Below are 21,828 nucleotides of genomic sequence, written 5' to 3'. Positions count from 1 at the left end.
AAAGGGGTGTAGGTGTCAGGGGTTGATAGGGGGTGGCTGTAAAGGGGTGTAGGGGTCAGGGGTTGACAGGGGGGGCTGTAAAGGGGTTAGGGGTCAGGGTTGATGGGGGGCTGTAAAGGGGTTGTAGGTGGTCAGGGGTTGACAGGGGGGCTGTAAAGGGGTTAGGGGTCAGGGGTTGATAGGGGGGGGCTGTAAAGGGGTTAGGCGGTCAGGGGTTGATGGGGGGGCTGTAAAGGGGTGTAGGGGTCAGGGGTTGATGGGGGGTGCTGTAAAGGGGTGTAGGGTCAGGGGTTGACGGGGGGGGCTGTAAAGGGGTGTAGGGTCAGGGTGGTAGGGGGGGTTGTAAAGGGTGTAGGGGGGTCGGGGTTGATAGGGGGTGGCTGTAAATGGGTGTAGGGTCAGGGTTGACAGGGGCGGCTGTAAAGGGGTGTAGGCTCAGGGTTGATAGGGGGGCTGTAAAGGGGTGTAGGGTCAGGGGTTGACAGGGGGGGCCTTTAAAAGGGGTGTAGGGGTCAGGGGTTGATAGGGGGGCTGTAAAGGGTGTAGGGGCCAGGGGTTGATGGGGGCCTGTAAAGGGGTGTAGGGGTCAGGGGTTGATAGGGGGGTGGCTGTAAAGGGGTGTAGGGGTCAGGGTTGATGGGGGGGCTGTAAAGGGGTGTAGGGGTCAGGGGTTGATAGGGGGGGTGGCTGTAAAGGGGTGTAGGGGTCAGGGGTTGACAGGGGGGGCTGTAAAGGGGTTAGGGGTCAGGGGTTGATGGGGGGGCTGTAAAGGGGTGTAGGGGTCAGGGGTTGATAGGGGGGCTGTAAAGGGGTGTAGGGGTCAGGGGTTGATGGGGGGGCTGTAAAGGGGTGTAGGTGTCAGGGGTTGATAGGGGGTGGCTGTAAAGGGGTGTAGGGGTCAGGGGTTGACAGGGGGGGCTGTAAAGGGGTTAGGGGTCAGGGGTTGATGGGGGGGCTGTAAAGGGGTGTAGGGTCAGGGGTTGACAGGGGGGGCTGTAAAGGGGTTAGGGGTCAGGGGTTGATAGGGGGGGGCTGTTAAAGGGGTTAGGGGTCAGGGGTTGATGGGGGGGCTGTAAAGGGGTGTAGGGGTCAGGGGTTGATGGGGGGGTGCTGTAAAGGGGTGTAGGGGTCAGGGGTTGACGGGGGGGGCTGTAAAGGGGTGTAGGGGTCAGGGGTGGTAGGGGGGGGTTGTAAAGGGGTGTAGGGGTCAGGGGTTGATAGGGGGGTGGCTGTAAATGGGTGTAGGGGTCAGGGGTTGACAGGGGGGGCTGTAAAGGGGTGTAGGGGTCAGGGGTTGATAGGGGGGCTGTAAAGGGGTGTAGGGGTCAGGGTTGACAGGGGGGGGCTTTAAAGGGGTGTAGGGGTCAGGGGTTGATAGGGGGGCTGTAAAGGGGTGTAGGGGTCAGGGGTTGATGGGGGGCTGTAAAGGGGTGTAGGGGTCAGGGGTTGATAGGGGGGTGGCTGTAAAGGGGTGTAGGGGTCAGGGGTTGATGGGGGGGCTGTAAAGGGGTGTAGGGGTCAGGGGTTGATAGGGGGGTGGCTGTAAAGGGGTGTAGGGTCAGGGGTTGACAGGGGGGCTGTAAAGGGGTTAGGGGTCAGGGGTTGATGGGGGGGCTGTAACAGGGCTGGTGTAGGGGTCAGGGGTTGATAGGGGGCTGTAAAGGGTGTAGGGTCAGGGGTTGATGGGGGGGCGTAAAGGGGTGTAGGTGTCAGGGGTTGATAGGGGTGGCTGTAAAGGGTGTAGGGGTCAGGGTTGACAGGGGGGGCTGTAAAGGGTAGGGGTCAGGGGTTGAATGGGGGGCTGTAAAGGGGTGTAGGGGTCAGGGGTTGACAGGGGGGCTGTAAAGGGGTTGTAGGGGTCAGGGGTTGATGGGGGGGTGGTATCTTTAGACTGGACTGCATCTCAGGGGTTTCCTTTATTAGTTGCCATTCCTTTTTCTGCCCCGTGTATCAGACACTGTGTATCAGACACTGTGTATCAGACACTGTGCATCAGACACTGTGTACCAGACACTGTGTATCAGACACTGTGTATCAGACACTGTGCATCAGACACTGTGTATCAGACACTGTGCATCAGACACTGTGTATCAGACACTGTGCATCAGACACTGTGTATCAGACACTGTGTATCAGACACTGTGCATCAGACACTGTGCATCAGACACTGTGTATCAGACACTGTGCATCAGACACTGTGTATCAGACACTGTGTATCAGACACTGTGCATCAGACACTGTGTATCAGACACTGTGTATCAGACACTGTGTATCAGACACTGTGTACCAGACACTGTGTATCAGACACTGTGTATCAGACACTGTGTATCAGACACTGTGTATCAGACACTGTGTATCAGACACTGTGCATCAGACACTGTGCATCAGACACTGTGTACCAGACACTGTGCATCAGACACTGTGTACCAGACACTGTGCATCAGACACTGTGTATCAGACACTGTGTATCAGACACTGTGTATCAGACACTGTGTATCAGACACTGTGTATCAGGACACTGTGCATCAGACACTGTGCATCAGGACACTGTGTATCAGACACTGTGTATCAGACACTGTGTATCAGACACTGTGCATCAGACACTGTGCATCAGACACTGTGTATCAGACACTGTGTATCAGACACACTTCAGACCACTGGGACGCCGTCATTGGTATGGGGGGCATTTTCGAATGAGAGAAAGATAGAGAAACTACCTCACGAGGCCTTACTTATTTCTCTTCTCTCAGAACTTGTTGATCTTGATGAAAGTGTGTGAAGAGATGACGAATTAGATCTTTTTGTCACTAATTTCATGTTCCAAAAGTTTTAAGATGAAAAGACCTATTTCTCTCTCTACTTCTTCTCTAATTCTTATTCCGTTTCTCTCTCCTTCCTAGATATATGGTAACAAGAGTAAGGGAGGAAACAATATTGTCAATGTATTTTCACTGTTGTAACTTGCTCTCTCCATCTCTCCTCTACCCTCTGTCCATCTCTCTACCCTCTCTTCATCTCTCCTCTATTCTCTCTCCATCTCTCCTCTACCTCTCCGCATCTCTCCTCTACCCTCTGGTCCATCTCTCTACCCTCTATTCATCTCTCCTCTATTCTCTCTTCATCTCTCCTCTACCCTCTGTCCATCTCTCTACCCTCTCTTCATCTCTCCTCTACCTTCTCTTCCATCTCTCCTCTACCCTCTCATCTCTCCTCTACCTTCTCTCCATCTCTCCTCTACCCTCTCTCCATCTCTCCTCTACCTTCTCTCCATCTCTCCTCTACCTCTCTCCATCCTCTCTACCTTCTCTCCTCTTCCCTCTCTTCATCTCCCCTCTACCCTCTCTACCTTCTCTCCTCTTCCCTCTCTTCATCTCTCCTCTACCCTTCTCTCCATCTCTCCTCTATTCTCTCTCCATCTCTCCTCTACCCTCTGTCCTCTTCTCCATCTCTCCATCTCTCCATCTCTCCTCTACCCTCTATTCTCTCTCCATCTCTCCTCTACCCTCTCTTTCATCTCTCCTCTATTCTCTCTCCATCTCTCCTCTACCCTCTCTCCATCTCTCCTCTACCCTCTCTCCATCTCTCCATCTCAACCTTTCTCCATCTCTCCTCTACCCTTGCTCCAGTTCTCTCCTCTTTCATCTCTCCTCTACCTCTCTCCATCTCTCCTTACTTTCTCTCCATCTCTCCTCTACCCCCTCTTCATCTCTCTTCTACCTTCTCTCCATCTCTCCTCTACCCTCTCTCCATCTCTCCTCTACCCTCTCTCCATCTCTTTACCTTCTCTCCTCTACCCTCTCTTCATCTCTCCTCTACCCTCTCTTCATCTCTCCTCTATTCTCTCTCCATCTCTCCTCTACCCTCTCTCCATCTCTCCTCTACCTTCTCTCCATCTCTCCTCTACCCTCTCTCCATCTCTCCTCTACCCTCTCTTCATCTTTCCTCTATTCTCTCTCCATCTCTCCTCTACCCTCTCTCCATCTCTCCTCTACCTTCTCTCCATCTCTCCTCTACCCTCTCTCCATCTCTCCTCTACCTTCTCTCCATCTCTCCTCTACCCTCTCTTCATCTCTCTACCCTCTCTCCATCTCTCCTCTACCCTCTCTTCATCTCTCCTCCATTCTCTCTCCATCTCTCCTCTACCCTCTCTCCATCTCTCCTCTACCTTCTCTCCATCTCTCCTCTACCCTCTCTTCATCTCTCTACCCTCTCTCCATCTCTCCTCTACCCTCTCTTCATCTCTCCTCCATTCTCTCTCCATCTCTCCTCTACCCTCTCTCCATCTCTCCTCTACCCTCTCTTCATCTCTCTACCTTCTCTCCATCTCTCCTCTACCCTCTCTCCATCTCTCTACCTTCTCTCCTCATCTCTCCTCTACCCTCTCTCCATCTCTCATCTACCCTCATCTTCATCTCTCCTCTATTCTCTCTCCATCTCTCCTCTACCCTCTGTCCATCTCTCTACCTTCTCTCCATCTCTCCTCTACCCTCTCTTCATCTCTCCTCTGTCCTCTCTCCATCTCTCCTCTACCCTCTCTCCATCTCTCCTCTACCTTCTCTTCATCTCTCCATCTCACCTTCTCCATCTCTCCTCTACCATTGCTCCATCTCTCCTCTTCATCTCTCCTCTACCCTCTCTCCAATCTCTCCTCTACCCTGTCTCCATCTCTCCTCTACCCTCTCTCCATCTCTCCTCTACCCTCTCTTCATCTCTCCATCTCACCTTTCTCCATCTCTCCATCTCACCTTTCTCCATCTCTCCTCTACCCTTGCTCCATCTCTCCTCTTCATCTCTCCTCTACCCTCTCTCCATCTCTCCTCTACCCTCTCTTCATCTCTCCATCTCACCTTTCTCCATCTCTCCTCTACCCTTGCTCCATCTCTCCTCTACCCTCTCTCCATCTCTCATCTACCCTATCTCCATCTCTCTTCTACCTTCTCTCCATCTCTCCTCTACCCTCTCTCCATCTCTCCTCTACCTTCTCTCCATCTCTCTACCCTCTCTCCATCTCTCCTCTACCTTCTCTCCATCTCTCCTCTACCCTCTCTCCATCTCTCCTCTACCTTCTCTCCATCTCTCCTCTACCCTCTCTTCATCTTTCTACCTTCTCCTCCATCTCTCCTCTACCCTCTCTCCATCTCTCTACCTTCCTTCTCCTCTACCTTCTCTCCTCTACCCCTCTCTTCATCTCTCCTCTATTCTCTCTCCATCTCTCCTCTACCCTCTGTCCCTCTCTCCATCTCTCCTCTACCCTGTCTCCATCTCTCCTCTACCCTGTCTCCATCTCTCCTCTACCCTCTCTTCATCTCTCCATCTCACCTTTCTCCATCTCTCCTCTTCATCTCTCCTCTACCCTCTCTCCATCTCTCCTCTATCCTATCTCCATCTCTCCTCTATCCTCTCTCCATCTCTCCTCTACCCTCTCTCCATAACTCCATCTCTCCTCTACCCTCTCCACATCTCTCCTCTATCCTATCTCCATCTCTCCATCTCTCCTCCTTCCATCTCTCCTCTACCCTCTCTCCATCTCTCCTCTACCCTCTCTTCATCTCTCCATCTCACCTTTCTCCATCTCTCCTCTACCCTTGCTCCATCTCTCCTCTTCATCTCTCCGCTACCCTCTCTCCATCTCTCCTCTACCTTCTCTCCATCTCTCATCTACCCTATCTTCATCTCTCCATCTCACCTTTCTCCATCTCTCCTCTACCCTTGCTCCATCTCTCCTCTTCATCTCTCCTCTACCCTCTCTCCATCTCTCCTCTACCCTCTCTCCATCTCTCATCTACCCTCTCTTCATCTCTCTTCTACCTTCTCTCCATCTCTCCTCTACCCTCTCTCCATCTCACCTCTACCTTCTCTCCATCTCTCTTCTACCTTCTCTCCATCTCTCTACCCTCTCTCCATCTCTCTACCTTCTCTCCTCTACCCTCTCTCCCATCTCTCTACCTTCTCTCCTCTACCTTCTCTCCTCTACCTCTCTTCATCTCTCCTCTATTCTCTCTCCATCTCTCCTCTACCCTCTGTCCTCTCTCCATCCTCTCCTCTACCCTGTCTCCATCTCTCCTCTACCCTGTCTCCATCTCTCCTCTACCCTCTCTCATCTCTCCATCTCACCTTTCTCCATCTCTCCTCTTCATCTCTCCTCTACCCTCTCTCCATCTCTCCTCTATCCTATCTCCATCTCTCCTCTATCCTCTCTCCATCTCTCCTCTACCCTCTCTCCATAACTCCATCTCTCCTCTAACCCTCTCCACATCTCTCCTCTATCCCAACTCCATCTCTCCATCTCTCCTCCTTCCATCTCTCCTCTACCCTCTCTCCATCTCTCCTCTACCCTCTCTTCATCTCTCCATCTCACCTTTCTCCATCTCTCCTCTACCCTTGCTCCATCTCTCCTCTTCATCTCTCCTCTACCCTCTCTCCATCTCTCCTCTACCTTCTCTCCATCTCTCATCTACCCTATCTTCATCTCTCCATCTCACCTTTCTCCATCTCTCCTCTACCCTTGCTCCATCTCTCCTCTTCATCTCTCCTCTACCCTCTCTCCATCTCTCCTCTACCCTCTCTCCATCTCTCATCTACCCTCTCTTCATCTCTCTTCTACCTTCTCTCCATCTCTCCTCTACCCTCTCTCCATCTCTCCTCTACCTTCTCTCCATCTCTCTTCTACCTTCTCTCCATCTCTCTACCCTCTCTCCATCTCTCATCTACCCTATCTCCATCTCTCTTCTACCTTCTCTCCATCTCTCTACCCTCTCTCCATCTCTCCTCTACCCTCTCCCATCTCTTCCCTCTACCCTCTCTCCATCTCTCCTCTACCCTCTCTCCATCTCTCCTCTACCCTCTCTCCATCTCTCCTCTACCTTCTCTCCATCTCTCCTCTACCCTCTCTTCATCTCTCCTCTACCCTCTATTCATCTCTCTACCTTCTCTCCTCTACCCTCTCTCCATCTCTCTACCTTCTCTCCTCTACCTTCTCTCCATCTCTCCTCTACCCTCTCTTCATCTCTCCTCTACCCTCTCTCCATCTCTCCTCTACCTTCTCTCCATCTCTCCTCTACCCTCTCTCCATCTCTCTACCTTCTCTCCTCTACCTTCTCTCCATCTCTCCTCTACCCTCTTTCATCTCTCCTCTATTCTCTCTCCATCTTCCTCTACCCTCTGTCCTCTCTCCATCTCTTCCTCTACCCTGTCTCCCATCTCTCCTCTACCCCTGTCTCCATCTCTCCTCTACCTCTCTTCATTCTCTCCATCTCACCTTTCTCCATCTCTCCTCTACCCCTCTCTTCATCTCTCCCCTTACCCTCTCTCATCTTCCTCTACCCTCTCTTCATCTCTCCTCTACCCTCCTCTTCATCTCTCCCCTACCCTCTCTCATCTCTCCCCTACCCTCTCTTCATCTCTCCCCTACCCTCTCTTCATCTCTCCCCTACCCTCTCTTCATCTCCCCCTCCCTACCCTCTCTTCATCTCTCCTCTACCCTCTCTCCATCTCTCCCTCTACCCCTCTTTCATCTCTCCTCCATTCTCTCTCCACTCTCCTCTACCCTCTCTCCATCTCTCCTCACCTTCTCTCCATCTCTCCTCTACCCTCTCTTCATCTCTCTACCTTCTCTCCATCTCTCCTCTACCCTCTCTCCATCTCTCTACCTTCTCTCCTCATCTCTCCTCTAACCCTCTCTCCATCTCTCATCTACCCTCTCTTCATCTCTCCTCTATTCTCTCTCCATCTCTCCTCTACCCTCTGTCCATCTCTCTACCTTTCTCTCCATCTCTCAAATCTACCCTCTCTTCATCTCTCCTCTTGTCCTCTCTCCATCTCTCCTCGACCCTCTCTCCATCTCTCCTCTACCTTCTCTTCATCTCTCCCATCTCACCTTTCTCCATCTCCTCCTCTACCATTGCCTCCATCTCTCCTCTTCATCTCTCCTCTACCCTCTCTCCATCCTCTCCTCTACCATGTCTCCATCTCTCCTCTACCCGTCTCCATCTCTCCTCTACCCCTCTCTTCATCTCTCCATCTCACCTTTCTCCAGTCCTCCCTCCTCCACCTTTCTCCATCTCTCATCTACCACCCTTGCTCCATCTCTCCTCTTCACATCTCTCCTCTACCCTCTCTCCATCTCTCCTCTACCCTCTCTTCATCTCTCCATCTCACCTTTCTCCATCTCTCCTCTACCCTTGCTCCATCTCTCCTCTACCCTCCTCTCCATCTCTCATCTACCCTATCTCCATCTCTCTTCTACCTTCTCTCCATCTCTCCTCTACCCTCTCTCCATCTCTCCTCTACCTTCTCTCCATCTCTCTACCCTCTCTACATCTCTCCTCTACCTTCTCTCCATCTCTCCTCTACCCTCTCTCCATCTCTCCTCTACCTTCTCTCCATCTCTTCTTACTACCCTCTCTTCTTCATCTTTCTACCTTCTCTCCATCTCTCCTCTACCCCTCTCTCCATCTCTCTACCTTCTCCTCCTCTACCTTCTCTCTTCTCTCCTCTACCCTCTCTTCATCTCCTCCTCTATTCTCTCTCCATCTCTCCTCTACCCTCTGTCCTCTCTCCATCTCTCCTCTACCCTGTCTCCATCTCTCCTCTACCCTGTCTCCATCTCTCCTCTACCCTCTCTTCATCTCTCCATCTCACCTTTCTCCATCTCTCCTCTTCATCTCTCCTCTACCCTCTCTCCATCTCTCCTCTATCCTATCTCCATCTCTCCTCTATCCTCTCTCCATCTCTCCTCTACCCTCTCTCCATAACTCATCTCTCCTCTACCCCTCTCCACATCTCTCCTCTATCCCAACTCCATATCTCCATCTCCTCCTCCTTCCATCTCTCCTCTACCCTCTCTCCATCTCTCCTCTACCCTCTCTTCATCTCTCCATCTCACCCTTTCTCCATCTCTCCTCTACCCTTGCTCCATCTCTCCTCTTCATCTCTCCTCTACCCTCTCTCCATCTCTCCTCTACCTTCTCTCCATCTCATCATCTACCCTATCTTCATCTCTCCATCTCACCTTTCTCCATCTCTCCTCTACCCTTGCTCCATCTCTCCTCTTCATCTCTCCTCTACTACCCTCTCTCCATCTCTCCTCTACCCTCTCTCCATCTCTCATCTACCCTCTCTTCATCTCTCCTTCTACATTCTCTCCATCTCTCCTCTACCCTCTCTCCATCTCTCCTCTACCTTCTCTCCATCTCTCTTATACCTTCTCTCCATATCTCTACCCCTCTCTCCATCTCTCATCTACCCTACTTCCATCTCTCTTCTATCCTTCTCTCCATCTCTCTACCCTCTCTCCATCTCTCCTCTACCCTCTCTCCATCTCTCCTCTACCCTCTCTCCATCTCTCCTCTACCCTCTCTCCATCTCTCCTCTACCCTCTCTCCATCTCTCCTCTACCTTCTCTCCATCTCTCCTCTACCCTCTCTTCATCTCTCCTCTACCCTCTATTCATCTCTCTACCTTCTCTCCTCTACCCTCTCTCCATCTCTCTACCTTCTCTCCTCTACCTTCTCTCCATCTCTCCTCTACCCCTCTCTTCATCTCTCCTCTACCCTCTCTCCATCTCTCCTCTACCTTCTCTCCATCTCTCCTCTACCCTCTCTCCATCTCTCTACCTTCTCTCCTCTACCTTCTCTCCATCTCTCCTCTACCCTCTCTTCATCTCTCCTCTATTCTCTCTCCATCTCTCCTCTACCCTCTGTCCTCTCTCCATCTCTCCTCTACCCTGTCTCCATCTCTCCTCTACCCTGTCTCCATCTCTCCTCTACCCTCTCTTCATCTCTCCATCTCACCCTTTCTCCATCTCTCCTCTACCCTCTCTTCATCTCTCCCCTCCCTCTCTTCATCTCTCCTCTACCCTCTCTTCATCTCTCCTCTACCCTCTCTTCATCTCTCCCCTACCCTCTCTTCATCTCTCCCCTACCCTCTCTTCATCTCTCCCCTACCTCTCTTCATCTCTCCCCTACCCTCTCTTCATCTCTCCCCTACCCTCTCTTCATCTCTCCTCTATCCATCTCACCTTTCTCCATCTCTCCTCTACCCTTGCTCCATCTCTCCTCTTCATCTCTCCTCTACCTCTCTCTCCATCTCTCCTCTACCTTCTCTCCATCTCTCATCTACCCTATCTTCATCTCTCCATCTCACCTTTCTCCATCTCTCCTCTACCTTGCTCCATCTCTCCTCTTCATCTCTCCCTTCCTACCCTCTCTCCATCTCTCCTCTACCCTCTCTCCATCTCTCATCTACCCTCTCTTCATCTCTCTTCTAGCCTTCTCTCCATCTCTCCTCTACCCTCTCTCCATCTCTCCTCTACCTTCTCTCCATCTCTCTTCTACTTCTCTCCATCTCTACTACCTCTCTCCATCTCTCATCTACCTTATCCTCATCTCTCTTTACTTCTCTCCATCTCTTACCCTCTCTCCATCTCTCCTCTACCCTCTCTCCATCTCTCCTCTACCCTCTTCCATCTCTCCTCTACCCTCTCTCCATCTCTCCTCTACCTCTCTCCATCTCTCCTCTACCCTCTCTCCATCTCTCCTCTACCTTCTCTCCATCTCTCCTCTACCCTCTCTTCATCTCTCCTCTACCTCTATTCATCTCTCTACCTTCTCTCCTCTACCCTCTCTCCATCTCTCTACCTTCTCTCCTCTACTTTCTCTCCATCTCTTCTCTACCCTCTTCTTCATCTCTCCTCTACCCTCTTCTCCATCTCTCCTCTACCTTCTCTCATCTCTCCTCTACCCTCTCTCCATCTCTCTACCCTTCTCTCCTCTACCTTCTCTCCATCTCTCCTCTACCCTCTCTTTCATCTCTCCTCTATTCTCTCTCCATCTCTCCTCTACCTCTGTCTCTCTCCATCTCTCTCTACCCGTCTCCATCTTCCTCTACCCTGTCTCCATCTCTCCTCTACCCTCTCTTCATCTCTCCATCTCACCTTTCTCCATCTCTCTCTACCCTCTCTTCATCTCTCCCCTACCCTCTCTTCATCTCTCTCTACCCTCTCTTCATCTCTCACTCTACCCTCTCTTCATCTCTCCCCTACCCTCTCTTCATCTCTCCCCTACCCTCTTTTCATCTCTCCCCTACCCTCTCTTCATCTCTCCCCTACCCTATCTTCATCTCTCCTCTATCCATCTCACCTATCACCATCTCTCCCTCTACCCCTCTCTCCATCTCTCCTTCTACCCTCTCTTTCAATTCCTCCCCTACCTCGCTCATCTCTCCTCTCTCCCATACTGCCTATCTCTCCTCTACCCCTCTCTCCATCTCTCCTCTACCCTCTCTTCATCTCTCCTCTACCCTCTCTTCATCTCTCCTCTATCTTCTCTCCATCTCACCTATCACCATCTCTCCTCTACCCACTCTTCATCGCTCCTCTACCCTCTTCATCTCTCCTCTATCCTCTCTCCATCTCACCCTATCTCCAATCTCTCTATACCTCGCTCCATTCTCTCACTACTCCATCTCTCCTCTATCCTCTCTCAATCTCACCTATTCCCATCTACTCCTCTACCCTCGCTCCATCTCTCCTCTTTCATCTCTCCTCTATCCTCTATCCACTCTCACCTATCTCCATCTCTCCTCTACCCCTCGCTCCATCTCTCCTCTCCATCTCTCCTCTATCCTCTCTCCATCTCACCTATCTCCATCTCTCCTCTACCCTCGCTCCATCTCTCCTCTCCATCTCTCCTCTATCCTCTCTCCATCTCACCTATCTCCATCTCTCCTCTACCCTCGCTCCATCTCTCCTCTCCATCTCTCTCTATCCTCTCTCCATCTCACCTATCTCCATCTCTCCTCTACCCTCGCTCCATCTCTCCTCTCCATCTCTCCTCTATCCTCTCTCCATCTCACCTATCTCCATCTCTCCTTACCCTCGCTCCATCTCTCCTCTTCATCTCTCCTCTATCCTCTCTCCATCTCACTATCTCCATCTCTCCTCTACCCTGCTCCATCTCTCCTCTCCATCTCTCCTCTATCCTCTCTCCATCTCACCTATCTCCATCTCTCCTCTACCCTGGCTCCATCTCTCCTCTCCATCTCTCCTCTACCCTTGTCCTCTCCTCTCATCTCTCCTTCTACCCTCCTCTCCTCTACCCCTCTCTCCTCTCCCATCTCTCCTCTCCATCTCTCCTCTACCCTCGCTCCTCTCCATCTCTCCTCTCCATCTCTCCTCTCCATCTCTCCTCTACCCTCGCTCCTCTCCATCTCTCCTCTACCCTCTCTCCTCTCCATCTCTCCTCTCTATCTCTCCATTACCCTCGCTCCTCTCCATCTCTCCTCTCCTCTCCATCTCTCCTCTCCATCTCTCCTCTCCATCTCTCCATCTCAGGGTCAATCTGACTGTAAATTGCACCTGGAACTAGACCTCCAGGAAACAACCTGTCACATCATCAACCCAAAATCTTTTGAAGAGTGTGACATCCGTCAAGATTATGAAACGGTAAGCCACTACACAATAATGGCCAACCAGACATTTAATAATATTAGTGATACATGCCAGTCCTGTAGAGAGAGAGACACCTGTAGTGATACATGCCAGTCCTGTAGACAGAGACACCTGTAGTGATACATGCCAGTCCTGTAGAGAGAGAGACACCTGTAGTGATACATGCCAGTCCTGTAGAGAGAGAGAGACACCTGTAGTGATACATGCCAGTCCTGTAGAGAGAGACACCAGTAGTGCCAGTCCTGTAGAAAGAGACACCTGTAGTGATACATGCCAGTCCTGTAGAGAGAGAGACACCTGTAGTGATACATGCCAGTCCTGTAGAGAGAGAGAGACACCTGTAGTGATACATGCCAGTCCTGTAGAGAGAGAGAGACACCTGTAGTGATACATGCCAGTCCTGTAGAGAGAGACACCTGTAGTGCCAGTCCTGTAGAGAGAGACACCTGTACAAATGGATGAATAAGCAGAAATATATGTTGTGTTTCCCTCATGCAGCAAGTGAATGCCCACTGCAATGTGACCCTGAGCATCACAGAAGGCATTGCAGAGGTCTCTAAACACTCCTGCAACACTGAACCAGGTATCTAACGTTACCCTCGTCTACTGCAACACACGCCACCAAAACACACAGTACATGTGTCCTTTTTTTTTTAAACGCAGTACAGTGAGTAAGTCTACCTCCCCCCAAAAAAATGGTTGTGTGCATTTTTTAAATCAAGTTTAATTTGATTTGATAAAGTTTCTGCTGAGAAGATGGTCAGAATGTGTCCGGACTGCCCCATCCTGCTGCCCCTTCACAGCCCCGAGGGCCTAGAGAGTGTGAAGGCAGGCCTCAGGCAGTTCAACATGGACCACAACTACACCTCCTACTTCAAACTGATGGAAGTGGGGAGGATAAAATCTGGGGTAGGGTGATGTATTAGGATTCTCTCTCTGTGCTTCTCTGGGTACACAATCCAAAAACACATTTGTTGTCCTATTTCTAGTCAAAACTGGTCACTGTTTCAGGGATGAGTCTGAAAGGGTGTAACACACTGCTTAGAGTGTTCAAGGAATCCTACCACTGACAACAGTGTCATATGCTATCTGGAGTGTTTGTTTAGGGAATGAAGTAGGTCTCCCCTGTCTGTCTAAACCTGTACAGGTGTAGGATCCTAATTTGAGCCAGTTTGCTACAGCAGGAAAGTAATCCTGCTGCAACAGAAAATGTTAATTATTATGTAGATTATAATGAATGGACATTGTTGTAGGAAAATTAAGTCTGAAATTTCAAAGTGGAAATGACAAACTTCAAATGCCTAAACCTCAAAAATACACGACCAGTTTTACATTTCCTGCGTTGCAGGACAGTTCTCCTGCAATAAAGTGATCAAATGAAGATCCTACATCTGTGAGCCATGTCTCTCTCCCTTTCCTAGTACATGATGATGACTGGAATGAACTACTACGCTGAGTTGGCCATCGTGGAGACTGATTGTAATGCCAAGAGCAGGATAGATAGACATGCCTGCAAGCCACTGTGCCCCGATGAAGCTGTAAGGCAACTAGCGACCTCCTCCTCATCATACTCACTCCTCACGTATTACCATCACCATACTCTGGTCTCCTGTCTCCTGTCTCTGTCTCCCGTCTCCTTTCTTCGTCTCCGGTCTCTGTCTCTGGTCTCCGGTCTCTGTCTCTGGTCTCCGGTCTCTGTCTCCTGTCTCTGTCGGTCTCTGTCTCCGGTCTCCGTCTCCGGTCTCTGTCTCTGTCTCTGACTTTGGTCTCTGTCTCTGACTTTGGTCTCTGTCTCTGGCCTCTGTCTCTGACCTTGGCCTCTGTCTCTGACTTTGGTCTCTGTCTGTCTCTGTCTCCCGTCTCTGTCTCCGGTCTCTGTCTCCGGTCTCGGTCTCCGGACTCGGGTCTCTGGCCTCTGTCTCTGACTTTGGTCTCTGTCTCTGACTTTGGTCTCTGTCTCTGACTTTGGTCTCTGTCTCTGACTTTGGTCTCTGTCTCTGTCTCTGGACTCTGTCTCTGACTTTGGTCTCTGTCTCTGTCTCTGGTCTCTGTCTCTGACCTTGGTCTGTGTCTGCTGTCTCTCTCTCTAGCGCCATGGGCTCTGTAAATCCACACTGCTGGGGAATGGCCAGGTGGATGTCAACTGTGAGATCTATGAAGCTCTTGTAAGCCACTTTCAACACACATAAATACATCCCGAAAATATATAATTACGAGATATGGTGCCAGCCCTCCTCGAAAGTCTGTCAATTCAAACATGGTTCCTTTTGTTGTTTCCATGGCAGAACGCCAGTTCTCCCCGTACCCCTGGAAGGGAGTGTGGACACCCACCACACCACATCCATCCTGGCATCAAACATCACCTCCCTCCCTGGGTACACAAGCCAGGAAAACCAGGCCCACTACCAGGCTTCCCAGGACGCCCTGGTGGCCCACCTCCAGGCGACCAAGGTCCACCCCCTGGTCCCCATAACCCCCCCCCTGGTCCCCATGGGGAGTTCCCCTTCCCCCACTGTCACGGCTTCGTGAAAATCCCCCCCTCTATCCACCCTCTTTGCCCCTTCCCACCCCCTCATCACCCCCACCCACACCCTCGTCCCCATGGCCACGGGCCACCCCCAGGGCACTCTCTACCACCCCATCCGACACACGTTCTGGGCGAGGCTCCTCCCCCACATGTCAAGGCATAATCTCAGCATTCCGATTACACTTCTAAATGGTGGATGGCTGAAATCATGTTGACACATATTCAGAAGTAGTTTTGCCATCATGGTTGAAATAATGTCAATAATAAGAACAGTAACTGTGTACTGTACTGCAAATGAAATGATCTGTTGTCTTTTCTGGCTTCTACTTCATCTACGGATTCTCTCTGTTAAAATCAGCTGTGACATTATTGGATGACATATTTTTTTTTTTTAAATGAATAAACTACTTCATGATACTAATGTACTGAGATACTCATGACAAACTAGAGGACAGGCAAACACACACACACAGGCACACACACATACAGGCACACACTAACACACACACACAAACACACAGGTACACACACACACACACACAGGCACACACACACAGGCACACACACACACAGGCACACACACACACACACAGGCACACACACACACACACAGGCACACACACACACACACACACAGGCACACACACACACACACACACACACACACACACACACACTAAAAAGCTGTTACACTAAGTCCATTAAGGTCATAGTTGGCTTAATCACTGTGGGTCAATGTAACGGCTCAGTACAATGACACACGGCACACGGCCTTGTTCGGGGGGGGGGTAAGCACTATGCTAACATCACATGGAGAAGTTAAGCCACTCCCGTATCTCTATAATCAATCGAATTGATGCATGCAAAGCAATTATCCAGATAGTTACATATCAGTTAATCCTCTTGTTTTCGATGGATGGATCCACTTTCAGCATAGCAAGATAAAGAACCTCTGAAAAAAAAACGTTTTTTATTTAACAACTGAAAAACATTTCAGTGTTGAGGAGTAGTGAACTACATGTAGTTGGACATGACTTTGCAGTAGCTTGGTGGTAGTTGAACTAAATTTAAACCTTGGTCATTTTTTTGTCAGTAGTTAGTTACTTTTTGTTACCATGCAGCTGTGTAGCTAACTACTGGAACTACACACTACTTTTTTTTGCAAAAATAAAATATGGGTGAATAAGGCAATCATTTATTTTATTTTTGGCTTTCAGACCTGCCAAATTCTCACTTGAAACATAGTTTTGGTGTTTAAACTAATTACGCTTACAGTGCCTGATAATATGTTTGCATTGCTTATTTGATTAATTTCCCACCATTTTAGCAGACAACAACAAACTAGGCAGTTCTAGAACAGAGGCTTCTCTGTTAAACGTGTGTCTGGCTCCACCAAGTGGTCGGTTGCATCATTACAATCCATTTTGTCACTTATTTTCCTGCTGGTAGGGGAAACACTCTTCATGGCACTTCCATACCAAAGTGAAGTTTTCCTAGCAATTTAGGAGAATTAACGTAGCAGTTTAGGACTGAGTTTAAGGTTATGAAAATGGGTTAGGGTTAGCTCTTCTAATCTACTACGAAAATTACTTTGTATCAAGGTGCCGTGAATAAAAACTGGCCATGTTGGCGATCTACGAATCACCTTGCATCATAAGTAACAACTCATTATTTGTAGATAAGTCAATCAGTCACAATTTACCCATGATACATTGCGGTTTTGACCCTCTCGTATATGTATTGGTGGGAAAAGTACCCGATTGTCATACTGTAGTAAAAGTAAAGAAACCTTCAATGAAAATTACTCAAGTAAAAGTGAAATTCACCCAGTAAAATACTACTTGAGTAAAAGTCTAAAAGTATTTGGTTTTAAATATATTTAAGTATCGAGAGTAAATTTAATTGCTAAAATATACTTAAGTATCAAAAGTAAAAGTATAAATCATTTCAAATTCCTTATATAAGCAAACCAGATGGCAACATTACATTTTTTTTACGGATAGCCATGGACACACTCCAACACTCAGACATAATTGACAAACTAAACATGTGTGTTTAGTGAGTCCACCAGATCAGAGGCAGTAGGGATGACCAGGGATGTTCTCTGTTTAGTGAGTCCACCAGATCAGAGGCAGTAGGGACGACCAGGGATGTTCTCTGTTTAGTGAGTCCACCAGATCAGAGGCAGTAGGGATGACCAGGGATGTTCTCTGTTTAGTGAGTCTACCAGATCAGAGGCAGTAGGGACGACCAGGGATGTTCTCTGTTTAGTGAGTCCACCAGATCAGAGGCAGTAGGGATAACCAGGGATGTTCTCTGTTTAGTGAGTCCACCAGATCAGAGGCAGTAGGGATAACCAGGGATGTTCTCTGTTTAGTCAGTCCACCAGATCAGAGGCAGTAGGGATGACCAGGGATGTTCTCTGTTTAGTGAGTCCACCAGATCAGAGGCAGTAGGGATGACCAGGGATGTTCTCTGTTTAGTCAGTCCACCAGATCAGAGGCAGTAGGGATGGACCAGGGATGTTCTCTGTTTAGTGAGTCCTCCAGATCAGAGTCAGTAGGGATGACCAGGGATGTTCTCTGTTTAGTCAGTCCACCAGATCAGAGGCAGTAGGGATGACCAGGGATGTTCTCTTGATAAGTGTGTGAATTTGACAATTTTCCAGTCCTGCTGAGCATTCAAAATGTAACGAGTACTTTTGGGTGTCAGGGAAAATGTAAGGAGTAAAAAGTACATTATTTTCCTTAGGAATGTAGTGAAGTAAAAGTTGTCAGAAATATAAATAGTAAAGTAAATACCCCAAAAACGACTTAAGTACTTTACACCACTGCTCGAACACAGCCAGTGTGTCCCCTGCTGGTAGAGGACACAGGGCACGTTCGAGAGGATCACTTTTGTCGATTGTCACCGCCTTTCAAAGTGTGTTGCATTATGGTAAAAAAACAAAACAATTACAGACTTTGCGACTGCATGAACTTTACACAAATCATGTGATCGAAGGTCATGCAGTTTTTGATGAAGTCACCTTCAAATCGCTGCAGTTGCATCTCATCAACAGCACCATTCAGCAACCACCTGCATTATGGGAGGTGCTATTTGTCAACCAATCACCTGCATTATGGGAGGTGCTATTTGTCAACCAATCACCTGCATTATGGGAGGTGCTATTTGTCAACCAATCACCTGCATTATGGGAGGTGCTATTTGTCAACCAATCACCTGCATTATGGGAGGTGCTATTTGTCAACCAATCACCTGCATTATGGGAGGTGCTATTTGTCAACCAATCACCTGCATTATGGGAGGTGCTATTTGTCAACCAATCACCTGCATTATGGGAGGTGCTATTTGTCAACCAATCACCTGCATTATGGGAGGTGCTATTTGTCAACCAATCACCTGCATTATGGGAGGTGCTATTTGTCAACCAATCACCTGCATTATGGGAGGTGCTATTTGTCAACCAATCATTAGGATGTTTTTGTTTGAATCACGCAAACGTGGCCAAAGACCTGACTGAAACAGGAACCAACTTTGCTGTGATTCTAAAGCTACAGAGGATACAAATGTTATTTTTTATTTTATTTTACATTTATTTAACTAGGCAAGTCAGTTAAGAACAAATTCTTATTTACAATGACGGCCTACCAAAAGACCACCCCCGGGGACAGGGGCCTGGGATTAAACTTTTCTTTTTATTTTTTATGTATAAATATAGGACAAAACACACATCACAACAAGAGAGACAACACAACACTACATAAAGAGAGATCTAAGACAACAACATAGCAAGGCAGCAACACAACATGACAACACAGCATGGTAGCAACACAACAGGACAACAACCTTGTAGCAACACAACATGGTAGCAGCACAAAACATGGTACAAACATTGTTGGGCACAGTCAACAGCACAAAGGGCAAGAAGGTAGAGACAACATTACATCACACAAAGCAGCCACAACTGTCAGTAAGAGTGTCCATGATTGAATCTTTGAATGAAGAGATTGAGATAAAACTGGCCAGTTTGAGTGTTTGTTTTAGCTCGTTCCAGTCACTAGCTCCAGCGAACTGAAAAGACGAGCGACCCAGGGATGTCTGTGCTTTGGGGAACTTTAACAGAATGTGACTGGCAGAATGTGTGTTGTATGTGAAGGATGAGGGCTGCAGTAGATATCTCAGATAAGGGGGAGTGAGGCCTAAGAGGGTTTTATAAATAAGCATCAACCAGTGGGTCTTGTGACGGGTACACAGAGATGACCAGATTACAGAGGAGTATAGAGTGCAGTGATGTGTCCTATTAGGAGCATTGGTGGCAAATCTGATGGCCGAATGGTAAAGAACATCTAGCCGCTCGAGAGCACCGTTACCTGACGATCTATAAATTATGTCTCTGTAATCTAGCATGGGTAGGATGGTCATCTGAATCAGGGTTAGTTTGCCAGCTGTGGTGAAAGAGGAGCGATTATAAGATAGAGGAAGCCAAGTCTAGGTTTAACTTTAGCCTGCAGCTTTGATATGTGCTGAGAGAAGGACAGTGTACCGTCTAGCCATACTCCCAAGTACTTGTATGAGGTGACTACCTCAAGCTCTAAACCCTCAGAGGTAGTAATCACACCTGTGGGGAGAGGGGCATTCTTGTTACCAAACCACATGACCTTTGTTTTGGAGGTGTTCAGAACAAGGTTAAGGGCAGAGAAAGTTTGTTAGACACTAAGAAAGCTTTGTTGTAGAGCATTTAACACAAAACCCAGGGACGGGCCAGCTGAGTATAAGACTGTATCATCTGCATATAAATGGATGAGACCTTCCTACTGCCTGAGCTATGTTGTTGATGTAAATTGAGAAGAGATTGGGGCCTAGGATCGAGCCTTGGGGTACTCCCTTGGTCACAGGCAGTACCTGAGACAGCAGATTTTCTGACTTTATACACTGCACTCTTTGAGAGAGGTAGTTAGCAAACCAGGCCAAAGACCCCTCAGAGACACCAATACTCCTTAACCGGCCCACAAGAATGGAATGGTCTACCGTATCAAAAGCTTCGGTCAAGTCAATAAAAATAGCAGCACAGCATTGCTTAGAATCAAAGGAAATGGTGACATCACTGAGGACCTTTAAGGTTGCAGTGACACATCCATAACCTGAGGGGAAACCAGATTACATACCAGAGAGAATACTATAGACATGAAGAAAGCCAGTCAGTTGATTATTGACACGTTTTTCCAAATGACAGTGATATTTGAGACCTCTCTCTAACCCATGAATTGAACAACACGTTATGTTTTCAGTTTGTGAGTGTGTGATATGGGGGTATAGGAAAGTTTATGTAGCCCCTTATACAGAAAAGTGTTTAGAAACAATAGCAGCCATGTTGACACAGCCATGTTGATTTGACCCTTGCTCAGTCGGGGTCAATTACCTGTTGAGAGTTAGAACAGTAGACTACACACTCTCACTCAGATATCATTAACATGGCATAAGTCATGGCAAAATGTGTAGAATTGCAGAAAATTAGCTTTAAAACTGAAAATTGCATGACATTTTTCATAACATTAAAAAAAAATGTCTCTCCGCCCTATGGCAAAATGTGTGGAATTGTAGGAAATTCACTTGAAAATGTAAATGTTTCTCTCCGTTGTCATGAGGCGGGGGCACTAAAATGTTTTCCCCATGAGGTGGAGGGGTGCCCCCAACCAAATCTTGTTTAGGGCGCCCAAAAGGCCCTGTACAGGGCCCTCATGACTGCACGGCCAGGCACGACTCCAACACCATCATTAAGTTCGCTGATGACGTAACAGTGGTATGCCTGATCACCGACAACGATGAGACAGCCTATAGGGAGGAGGTCAGAGACCTCACAGGTGGTGCAAGAGCAACAACCTCTCCCTCAACACGATCAAGAGAAAGGAGATGATTGTAGACTACAGGAAAAGGAGGACCGAGGACGCCCCAAATTCTCATCGACGGGGCTGTAGTGGAGCAGGTTGAGAGCTTTAAGTTCCTTGGCGTCCACATCAACAACAAACTAACATGGTCCAAACACACCAAGACAGTTGTGAAGAGGGCACGACAATTTTATTATATTCCCCCTCAGGAGAATGAAAAGATTTGTCATGGGTCCTCAGATCCTCAAAAGGTTTTACAGCTGCACCATCGAGAGCATCCTGACGGGTTGCATCACTGCCTGGAAGGGGCGTTGCCAGAATTTTGGGGCCCTATGAAAAAAAAACTACCGGTCCCCTAACATAGAAATCAGAATGTTTCAGATTAAAATAACGTACTGATCAATATGTGTTATTAAATGTGCTAACTATTAGCTTCTTCTGCTCTATACTACAATTGTGCAGATTCTAGTTTCCACCTTCATCCTTTGCCTACACTAACAGTATTGCAAAAACTTGTGGTTCCTAATGTTAACAGAAGCTGTGTCATAAGATTTTTATGATGCTTTATTGTAAATAACTACACAACTACATATTGTAGTCAGTTTTAATGAATAAATTACTAATGATCAATGTTTCAGGTTAAATCATTTATTACCAATTCTTATTAACAAGGCTAACCCTGTTCTGCCCTATGCATAATTCCTAAATATATGCCTAAATCACATACCCAAAATACATTTAAAAAATCCTGAACTATGTGAGTGCAGGCATAAATGTGGTACCTACACAGAACACGCATCTGTGAAACTGCAACTGTAGTGTCAAGACATTATGTGGGCATTCCTGAGTAAGTTCAACAGGAGATAAACCATAGCAGAAAATACTCTGACAGTATTTTGCCCATCCCCAGGCAGGCTTGGGCAGAACAGGTTAAGGCATTTGTCCTTGTGTTTGTTCCCTATAAA

General features: G+C 48.3%; 1 protein-coding gene across 1 annotated transcript in view; it reads left to right on the top strand.

Annotated features, from left to right (window-relative positions):
* ahsg1 (alpha-2-HS-glycoprotein 1) overlaps positions 1–16,166 on the top strand; it is an 18,254-nt gene extending 2,088 nt beyond the window's left edge. Inside the window, exons 2-7 of the mRNA XM_031785501.1 lie at positions 12,332–12,442; positions 12,947–13,031; positions 13,191–13,357; positions 13,870–13,986; positions 14,539–14,613; positions 14,734–16,166. Coding sequence (XP_031641361.1) covers positions 12,332–12,442; positions 12,947–13,031; positions 13,191–13,357; positions 13,870–13,986; positions 14,539–14,613; positions 14,734–15,138 — 960 coding nt within the window. The 3' untranslated portion in view covers positions 15,139–16,166. The remainder of the gene's footprint in view (positions 1–12,331; positions 12,443–12,946; positions 13,032–13,190; positions 13,358–13,869; positions 13,987–14,538; positions 14,614–14,733) is intronic.
* Positions 16,167–21,828: the final 5,662 nt, after the last annotated feature.

Source organism: Oncorhynchus kisutch, linkage group LG13, assembly GCF_002021735.2.
Source record: "Oncorhynchus kisutch isolate 150728-3 linkage group LG13, Okis_V2, whole genome shotgun sequence".
In the NCBI taxonomy this organism is placed as follows: Eukaryota; Metazoa; Chordata; class Actinopteri; order Salmoniformes; family Salmonidae; genus Oncorhynchus; species Oncorhynchus kisutch.
The sequence above is the reverse complement of the archived record's forward strand: the minus strand, read 5'-3'. Positions and strand labels throughout refer to the sequence as shown.